At 36.5% G+C, this 10,745-nt stretch overlaps 2 protein-coding genes across 3 annotated transcripts in view; one reads left to right on the forward strand and one right to left on the reverse strand.

The window, feature by feature from the left end:
• The first annotated feature begins 2,321 nt into the window (after positions 1-2,321).
• On the forward strand, positions 2,322-4,972 carry LOC107724518 (40S ribosomal protein S10-like). Its single transcript, XM_016533493.1, has 6 exons — positions 2,322-2,422; positions 3,279-3,428; positions 3,516-3,597; positions 4,540-4,617; positions 4,706-4,761; positions 4,894-4,972. The coding sequence occupies exons 1-6, from the start codon at positions 2,336-2,338 to the stop codon at positions 4,933-4,935; spliced, it is 495 nt and encodes a 164-aa protein (XP_016388979.1). The 5' UTR covers positions 2,322-2,335; the 3' UTR covers positions 4,936-4,972.
• A 3,845-nt stretch (positions 4,973-8,817) lies between these two features.
• The window catches only part of LOC107724529 (diphosphoinositol polyphosphate phosphohydrolase 1-like), a 7,666-nt gene continuing 5,738 nt past the window's right edge, over positions 8,818-10,745 (reverse strand). The window contains exons 5-6 of one of the 2 annotated variants that reach the window (XR_001638031.1): positions 8,963-10,555; positions 8,818-8,921 (exon numbers count right to left, since the gene is read on the reverse strand). Coding sequence is in view for 1 of the 2 variants with exons in the window: in XM_016533506.1 (XP_016388992.1) it covers positions 10,359-10,555 (197 nt within the window). In the remaining variant the exon portion in view is untranslated. Of the gene's footprint in view, positions 10,556-10,745 lie in introns of both variants that reach the window. The other variant, XM_016533506.1, reaches the window with a different exon arrangement.

Consider the following 10,745-nt stretch of genomic DNA (forward strand, 5'->3'; position numbering starts at 1 on the left):
AATCATTCACTTTCCAAATTTTCGTCCAAGGCTTACAATTGACTATGTTCAATTCAACTCCTAATTCAGTCTATTAACAAAAAACAACAACAACAAAAAAGCAGGGTGGGGATTTTTTAAATATTAAAAAAAAAAGTTGCAATACCATGGTACAGTGATGGTAATACCATGGTATATACTAGGGTACTGAAATGTATGTGGTATACATGGGTTCACAAAGGGTTCATTTTTGCCACCTATTGGTGAAACTTTGCTAAAGCTTACTTATTTTGATCTTCAATGTGTGCATATTGCATAAAAAAAAAAAAAAAACTTCATAATATTTGGTGACTTCATAATATTTGATACAATATTAATTAGCTATTTTGCATTTTTGCATTAAACCTGCCACTTATAATACCCAGGGTTATTATTTTTTAACTAAAACTAAAATGATAAAAAAGTCATTAGTTGAAAATAAATTATGAAAAATATAATAAAATATAACAATTTTATATTCTAAAAAACTTATTTTAATTCAGCCAGTTGTCAAGGCAACATTTTTAGTTTTATTTTTGTTCAGTTCAAGTTAAATAAACTAAATAAAACTAAAAATAGACTAAATATTTGTAGTAATAAATAAATACGTAATAATTATTTATTTAAAAACAACTAAAATCATAACAGAAAATATAAAAACAAAATCTTATTCTAATAAATACATTTAAATATATATATAAATAATCTCAATTATACTAAAGTAAGAGTGGTAGTAACAACTTCTTGCAAATCTGCTCCTAAATATAAAATTAGTGCGGCACAGGTGGTCTGTGTATGAAAGCAGATGGAGGTGTTGCAAATTTAACTTCTCAATTTGTTGGCACAGGTGGAACAACAATCAAAGCTCCTGTAAGGTTCATTCCCATTAGTCCACAAACCTCAGGCACTAAACACATCACCGCCTCGCAACACAGATGGGAAACAGAAAAACACTGTTCGCTGCCAAACACAAACTGCCAGAGAAATGAGCTGAGCGCTGAAATATTAACCAACACATTTCTTGTTAACGCATCCAGTGAAGAGGATTAGTCTGCAATTGAATTGAGCAATAGCTTTTGAAATGTTCCCATATCTCAGGCCAAAACTGAAACTTCAAGAAACCTTTAAAAAGACTTCAAATATAACTGTTTACCTCAAAACAGCACATAAAACCATACATTTGACTTCTCTCATAATATAGACCTATACTTTCAAAGGTTGAAATAAAAACACCTTGTTTGTCTACAACCAAAGAGCCAGCAACTCTAGAATCCGGTTTAGAAAACATCTAGGAATAATACCATAAAGTAGCCCATTTGAATTCATTGCAGATACAATCCATGAAATGCAATAATTAAGAATAAGAGGTCACATATATATCCTTAATACTGTGTACACTCAACCTTCATTGTTAAACTGCATGCTTACTTCTCATGTATGAAGGATGTGGGGGTTTTCTCTGTCACTAGACGGTGATTGTGAGATATAAATATATTCCTCAAGCAGCCATGCAGGGAAAAAGTCATTTCCTTTAGCATTCAACTCTGTCCAGCCAGAAACAAAAGGCAGGACAGAGAACTGACTACTGAATAAGTGGTTGTGACTGTATTTGATGTCACAACAGGACAGTATTTATAGTCAAAACAGCCAATGTCTGAATTTTACTAGTCACTGTTTTCCATGCAATTAAAATGAATGAGGAATAAGAACATCCATTAGATTTTTTAATACAGAGAAAATATACAGAGAATTACTTTTTGAAAATTCTATAGAAAATTATAGAATTCTAGAAATTATTTGACAAAGACCTAATGAAAATTCTATAGGCTAGGCCTATATGTCTTTTTATTTTAATTATGTCTCTATATATCTATAATATAGTTACAGTGTAATATATATATATATATATATCAAGTCAAAGTCAAGTCAAAGTCTGCTTTATTGTCAATTCTGCCACATGTACAGCACATACATACAGAGAATTGAAATTGCGTTACTCTCAGACCCTTGGTGCATACAGTTAACACTCAACACTAACAGTAGACATAATAGAGATAAATACAGTTTAAATATATATAAAATACAACCTATACAATATACAAAAAAGGACATTGTAAAAAATAATAATAATAATTTTTTATATATATATATGTTGGCTATATATACTGTATATATGTGAAGGGTGCGATTTGTGAAAAAAGCAGAGGGGGGGATGATTTTGAAAACTTTTTTCTCTCTCCATAGGCGGAGGTTGACCCAACTCCAGAGCACAAATTAAAAACACCTCCAATACGCTAGCTGGCGCCTCGCGCTTCACATGAGACTGTATAAAGCGCAGCGAACTATTACAGGAAGTAGAGCTGAGGGCGTTCTTTCCGGCTCCGGTCTCTCAGCAAGAGTAAAGGTAGGCCGAAACAAGAGCCGACAATCCGTTCTAAATCTTCATCATCTTACTATTTGATGTGTTGTTTCAAGTGAATTCTGTTCAAATAAATCCTTATGGTGAATATATCTTAGTCTTGCGAAAATATGCAGGCGGAAAATACTATATGTAAAGCAGGATATGCGCCTGTGTCGTTCGCTACCCCGCGAGAGAGCTTCACGACTCGTATTAAGTCAATATTGTAACACAAAATGATCAAATAAACTTAAATAAAGGCATTATTGACGTTGTTACTGAAAATAAGTTATATAAGTGCAAAAAACCTAGTGAAACCGTTATTGTGTATACATCAACACGTTTAGCATGCTAAGTGCCTTCAGAGCCGCGCAGAATGTCATCGCTGACAAAAATTATGTTTTTTTGCCATGGTACTATCATGGTTACTATATTTGTGTGTTTTAGTATGTACATTTAATATCATGGTATTATCACTGTACAGCAGTACTTTCTTGTATGTGGCTGTACTTTGATTCAGTGATATTTTATAGTAATAGTAGTGTGCTTTTAAGGAAATACTATGGTACTGTTTATCATATTTATATTATGCAAATGGTACTATAAGACATGTTAAAGAGTACCATGATATGTATGGTAAAATTAGAGTACTGTAAGTGTTGCCTTTAATAATTGTTTTTTAAAACGATTCTCTTAGGAAAATTGGTCTCTATATCATAAAATGTATGACGACATGCTTGCATTTCTTGTCTTTATCCTGCTCTTAATCTAATCTAATAAACCTGACATCTTTGAAGTTGGGTGAAAGTGTTTGCTAAAAGCATAAATATGAACTGAAGTAATTGTATTTCTGTTTTTGTAGATGTTGATGCCCAAGAAGAACCGCATTGCTATCTATGAGCTCCTCTTCAAAGAGGGCGTCATGGTGGCCAAAAAAGATGTGCATCTCGCGAAACATCCAGAGCTCGCTGACAAAAACGTACCCAACCTTCACGTGATGAAGGCCATGCAGGTGAGTCCTTCTGACCATCATGAATGGCACAAACTTGGACCAGTTGATGACATGTGAATATATATTAAAATACTTGAACCTTCACAGTCTCTGAAGTCATGCGGGTACGTCAAAGAGCAGTTTGCTTGGCGCCATTTCTACTGGTACCTGACCAGACCCCGTCCCAAGGGTAAGAGGCTCATCTTCCTCCTAAAAAGCTTTTCAAACTGAAAAATTTAATTTACCATGCAACGTATTTTGAAGAAAATCCATAGAGCTTTTCCATGCAATGATGTTCACAATGAACAAATAACCCTTGAAAGTAGTTAATACCTCTCATGCACTAATTTGTAAAATCATTACTACTAGAAGGCTATATTATGGCTTCTGAAGAGAATGAATATAGTGTTTCAACCAGTGGCGAGACCCCCTTCCAGCGGCCCCCCCCCCCCCAATATTTTCTCTCATGCTTTCTTGACTTTTTTAATTTCAAAATAAAATGGGTTTATGGGGTGCATGGGCTTGTTAGGGTCACTTCCCCTACCCAGACTTCAGTGACAGGTTAATGAATACAGCTGCATCCCTGTATTTATAATATTATGAATGAAATGTGCGTTATTTGGAAGAAAGTCGAGGTGTGACTGACTTTAGCCCACTAATTCCATTAGAGTATTGCTCTATACAGTGGATCCCCCGTCCCCCCCCCTTGTCCGTTCTATTTGGGAGAGACCCAGAGGTGAACTGTCCCCCGCGCCGCGCCCCGCCCCCCTTTCCCCTTCTCACACAGCTTCTGTGCACGGCACCTTCTCAGCAAGCAGGGGCGCCAATTTGCCAATTCCCCACACAGTGAAATGATAGACAATAGAAAACCGCTTCGCGGCAGCGGCGCAGAGGATTTTTTAAATTTTTTTTTTAACTGCTCGTGCCGCCCCACATGTATTATGAAAAAATGCCGCCCCGGGCGGCTGACCGGTTCGCCCGTGCCTAAAACCGCTACTGGTTTCAACTACTTATTCTGATCCTATTTGACACTTGACTGATAAATGGTTGTTTGTCCATGCTAAATGTCATTCATAATGTGCTGTAGTCCATTTCAAAGACCTTGATTAAAGTGTAACACTGTGTTTTTCAGGTCTTGAGGGAGAGAGACCGGCTCGTCTGGCCCGTGGCGAGGGAGACAGAGATGCTTACAGACGTTCTGCAGCTCCGCGTATGTACACAATACATACTGTCGACATCAGCGTATTCTTTTGCCTCTGTGTGGCATTGTGTTAAACTAAAAACTCTTCATCCTACAGCTGGTGCAGACAAGAAGGCTGAGGCTGGTGCAGGTGCTGCCACAGAATTCCAGTTTGTAAGTATCACTGTTTAAATACCGTTTAAATGCATGACTCCAAACACTTACATAAACGCAAGCTTGAATTATCCTACTGGGAAAGGGAAATTGTGACGCTCACCTTTTGCATGCGTTCTCTTGTGTTTTCAGAGAGGTGGTTTTGGCCGTGGCCGAGGACAACAGCCACAGTAATTTTCCACATGATCTGTACAATAAAGGTTCAAAAGTGCTTCTGTGTCCGACTCGTTCATATGTTGTTTTGCAGGTACTTGTTAATGCATTCAGTGTGGTATTTAATGTTTGTGCTGGTAGTATTTTTGTTTTTGCTACGGTCTTTTTTTTTTTAAAGATTTTTTTCTTAGTCAACTAGTCGCATGTTTATATTAAATTGATTAATATAATAACCTATTAAACCATCATTTAATATATAGGCATTTAGGCATAGCCTATTCCATGCTCAAGTGCGCGCATAAAGCTTGACGCAAAGCACTGGCAAAAGTATTGATTGAACGAGTAGGGAAAAAAGAAGACATTGTATTTATTACTAAACTTGTGCTTTCTCAGTCAGTGTCGGCTGCAAAGATGAAGTTGCCAAATGCCGACGCTTGATGGCCATCTCCACAGTTGGCTAATGGACGTGCCTAATAAAGAAATGCACCTTTTCATACGGACCACATAATTAGAGAAGATTTGTTTTTTATTTGAATTGGGTTGTTTAATAGTAGACATTTCAAGATTTCTATAGATTTATTTCTTGTCTGAGCCGGTTCATTGTTGTGAAGCGCTCCATTCACAGAGACTGCATGAGACGACAGAAAGCGCATCCAAAAAACTTTTCCGCAGGTGGCAAAAAAAAAAATGCGATGGATTGTGTGCGGGCACCTCCATACCATACAGTAAGCGCGATAATACTCCCACACTCCTCATAAACACTTGAAATGCGCCTATATAGTGATTTTATTATTCATATAAAAAATAATACCCTATTTTGGTCATATTCACTATTAATTGCCCTGCTCCCCATCAATGATCTAGCACCAAGATGTGCGTTAGTTCTAAACTGAATGTGCGAGAGAAGCATTAGCCTACTTCTAATTTGGCCAAAGAAAACTTGTTGAAATAAAAAATTTTCTATATTAATTTGTGCATTTTTCAAATGTTTATTAAAGGTGCAAAAAATCAAAAAAAAAAAAAAAAAACAATATATTTTACTTTTTCGGGCAGCATTTTGTGTGTATGGTTCTAATTTCAAATTTGGTTTTCAGGATGGCATTTAAAATAGGCCTAAAATAGGCATTTAAAGTGTGAAAATAGGCCTATATCAATATTTTATATTTATATATTTTTTGGTTTTGTAAAGACAATGAAATAGGCCTAAGTATTTTTTTTCTTCCATATAGCCTAATTGAACGAATATGGCTACTAACAATTAAGTGACTGCAACTATTTCATGTGAATTGGTTTGCCGTTTGAATTTTACCTTATTACTTCAACTGTATTGTTAAACAAAGACCGTAAAAAAACAAAAATAGGCCTACTACCGGTACAAACGAAGCACAAACAAACGAGACTATTGGGGTAAATTTGGAGCATGTGGGGGGCTGAGTGACCTCAGAATGATCACTAAATAATATTTGAATAGCCTATCTAAAAAAACGAAGCAGCACAAACTAAAAATTTTACAGCACAAACAATTGAGACTATTTTGCCGACGTTTTGCGTTGGGTGGGGGGCCAACTTCACGGAGGTACACCACTCCAGTCCATCAGTTAACGTCTTTTGAAGTGAAAAGCTGTGTGTTTGTAAGAAACAAATCCATCCATGAGACTAAACATGAGTCCATAATATTGGTTTCTCCAGTGAAATAAGTCATCTCGTCTGAGAAATATGCACAGATCAAGCAGTTTTACATGGACTGTTTCACTAGAAGAAGCTTTATTATGGACTCTTATTTGGGCCAGAAACAATTGTTTAGAATATCATGATGGATTTGTTTCTTACAAACATGCAGCTTTTCACTTCACAAGATGTTAATTGATAGACTGGAGTGGTGTGGATTATCCTGATGCTTTTATCAGCTGTTTGGACTCTCATTCTGACGGCACCCATTCACTGCAGAGGATCCACTGGTGAACAAGTGATGGAATTTTGCTAAATTTTTCCAAATCCGTTCTCATGAAGGAACAAACTCATCATCAACAAACTCATCCTCAACTTGGATGACCTGAAGGAGAGTAATTTTTCACCAAATGTTCATTTTTGGATGAACTATTTCTTTTAAAAAAAATCCAAGAATGTTTTTATTTTCTTACCCACTTCCTTTTTGGTCCATCATCCTGGAAGGAACCTGTAAATCTGAAATGTACATAGTTTGACAACATTTTAATGTTAAACTAGCACATGTAGTTTTCCTCGAAAGCCATGAAGTATTACGTAAATCAGAATATTTGGCATGTTACAGCACTACAAATTTAGCTTGTGGGACAAAGTCACTGAAACCTTGAGGTGAAATACTGGTGTTTATTAGTTGGCACATTTATATTACATTCTTCTACTGGTTGATTTCATAATCCCAAAACGAAAAAGCTAAATATTCCAGTGAAGGGTACAGCTGTGGAACCAAAGTCTCACAGCTTTTGTTTCGGAGTGTTGGGAGATTCCAGTCATAGTTCCAGCATCCCATCTTATTTTACCCAAGTTTACATTCAGAGTCACAAGCAGGGCAAATTTAAGGTGCTTTCCGTGAGATGTTCGTCAAGGATATGGGTATTTCACATGGTCTGTGATATACTTCAAATGCAGCAGTTTAGATTTCACATCCTTGTTTTGTAGGACTTTAAAACGACTGCTCAAGAGAAGATCATTCACTGCAATGATCGCCGCAGCCACTTCCACTTACTACAGAAGTCAAAACTTTTTAATATGCTGCTGTGCTAAATGAAGGGTACATTAGTATGGCCATCATCACGTATCTCAATCAAGAAAACAGACCAGATTAGCTATTACATGCTACACTAAAAGTGAAAGAGAAAGACTTGCAATCAGCTGCAAAATCGATGAAATTAGTGTTGACAGATATTAATCAGAGGCATGTAAACATAAATCACTGATAAAAGTAGGTTCATTCATGTTTTAGATCTTGGGTTCATCATTACTCATTTTGCAGTCAGACTAACTCTTGAATTCAAAATGTACTTCATAAGGATCTTGCATCATAAATGCACTTAAAACTCCCAGAGGAGCAAAACGACGCGGTTCAGTCTCGAGGAAATAAATCGCCCAACCTAGCGTGTACCATATCTATACATAATGACAAGCACTGGAATTGGAACAAGAGCGATTAAAAGACACCAAAACATCTCGCTAACTACAGTGGCTCAAGATTCACAGTATTGCGCCAAGCGCTTTACAGTTCGGCTTCCAAGACATATTTGACATTTCAAAAGAGAAGATGTTTAAATGAGTTGTAGATGATGATATGGTCATTTCTAAAAAGGGTGAGAGGTTAAAACAACCAAATACCTCATCAGCAGGACTAAAAGTCCACGAAAACAGAAGGCCAGAAAACACCTTCAGCAATTGTCAGAAGAATATTAATAGCCAAATCTACTAAGGGAAGATGAAACAATTTCAGGGGTCTGCTGAACATCCATAAAAAGTGACATGATGTGAAAACAGTCCTAGTGCAGACTAGAGCTAGTTTAAAAAAATAATATGCTATATAAACATCTCCACTGAAATATCTCTTTAGGTGTCATTTGAGAGACGTTATGGTAATTAACGAAATGTAAACATCTGCTAACAGCTAAAATGAACATGAAACCCATTTTACTTCCTTAAAGAGATATTTCCATTTAAAAAAAAAATAAATGAAAATTCTGTCATTATTTACTTAGCTTCATGTCGTTCCAAACCTGTATAAGTTTCTATCTGCTGTTGAACACAAAAATAGAGTACTAGAATACTATTTTTTTCCCATATTATGGAAGTCAATGGCTACCATCAATTTAGTTAACAATATTTTTTTAAATGTCGTCTTCTGTGCTCAACAGAAGAAAGAAACTAATACAGGTTTGAAACAACTTGAGGATAAGTAAATAATGACAGATTTTTTGGGGTGAACTATTCTGAAATATTTCAGTATGTTCCATAAGAAAAATGTTATCCAAGTTCAACTGCTCATTATTGATGGCATTTTTTCCCCTGAAACAACACGAACTGAAATGAATCATGCTCGATAATACATTAAACACACAGAGAAAGTAAAAAGTGTCCATTTTGATTTCATGTTGTTCGTGAAGATTTTTGAAACTGCTAGGTAACATTATAATCGTTCATAGTTTTTCAACAGATTGCTTTGAGAATCGAAGTGAATCTTCTAGTTTAGGGAGAGGATTTCCAAGCTACTTCTTGATTTAACTGTCCACTCGATCTACCGCGGCACTTCTTAAAGTCAACATGGTACGTGCAACCCGTTTTACTTCTGTAAAATGTATAACGTATTAAAAGGAAGAAATGAAATGAGACTTTAATCCATCTGGAAGTGATTGCATCATGAAAAGTGGGCGTTTCATACCAGAATGGGATTGCAGTTGCACACTATGGTGCACTGATGAAACCAGGAAAATATAAAAGTAAACGGAGTCCATTTTGTTTTCCTGTTGATTTTAAAAAGTGCTACAGAAAACCATTACAGACCTGCCAAATCATACCACCACTCTATCAGTCTGCTTAAAGGGGAACTGTTTCGTTTCTACATCACTAGCAGCACCAAACGGAATTGCAGAAATAATGTTCGAACTATTTAGTTGCAATGAATTGGTGCTGCTAATGGCACAAATTTACACACAAGATTCATTGTAAAGTTTGCAATACTAAATTCTAAGTCCTTCAAACCTCAGCAGGTTGGAAAAAATGTACTGGATTAAAAAAAAAAGTGTGCGCTTGTAGAATTGCGCTCCAGTCTAATCAGGTACTAGTATAAATTAAATCTGTTTTTGCAGGCCCATAAGTTATTTACAAGATGGCAAGACAAAAAAGGGTAAGTTAAGAGCATCAATTTAACACGAAGTACAGGTTAAACAGTCATCGCATCACGCAAACTCAAAAGACAAATAAATACCAGTGTTCATGCAAAACTATTAACTTCTCACAGTTCCACCATTCAGAAGACTAAACGTTTCCTCTCGCAACCGCCGAAAGAGAACTAATGAAAAACTCGTTCACACTTACGCACGCAGAGGAAATCAAATGTGTAAAAATATTGAAAGCCACACGCTGACGCACCATGTGTAGATTTGTACATCACAACAGTAAAAAGTAGTTCTTGCATTCGTTTAATCTCACACTTGGGCCGCTAAAAGGACGTGGGTCGCGGGTTTCATGCAACAGTCTGCATGAAAGGAGGATTAAACAGGAAAAAGCAGAAGTGTTACATTTACAAAACATCGTTTCGAATATTCAACCAACACTTGATGTCTGCGCCACTTTCTCGGTGCTCAAAAAGCCTTGGCAAACCGTTGTTTTTGTGTCTTTTTTTAAAGAAAAAGAAGGATAGAATAATGAAAGTAAGGGCAAGAGCGGTGGAAGCATTCGGTGTCTATGTTTTGTATTAGTTATCTGATATCAGAGACGGAGCTCTGATTAATGCTGTAGGTGGGCGACAGGTCTCCGCCTATCGTGGCCACCAGGGGCGTCCCATTACTGTTCAGACAGCCTTCCTGCAGGGCCTTGAAGTAAGTGGCCTGTACTGGTTTGTGACACTGCAACACTTCTATGGCATCTTCGATTTTGAACCATTCCCTTTTTCTCCCTGTCAAAAAAAAAAAAGATAAGGAGGTGTTATGAGCCAAATAGACTCAGAAGTAGTGTTGCTTTCGTCAACGAAAATTATGACTAAATATCGTCGTCAACGAACCTTTATCACGTGACGAAAACGAGACGAGACGAGACGAAAATGCTGGTCATGTGACGATGACTATAATTAAATGTATAATGCAATA

The sequence above is a fragment of the Sinocyclocheilus rhinocerous genome, unplaced genomic scaffold (genome assembly GCF_001515625.1).
Source record: "Sinocyclocheilus rhinocerous isolate Xijiao unplaced genomic scaffold, SAMN03320098_v1.1 scaffold1206, whole genome shotgun sequence".
NCBI lineage: Eukaryota > Metazoa > Chordata > Actinopteri > Cypriniformes > Cyprinidae > Sinocyclocheilus > Sinocyclocheilus rhinocerous.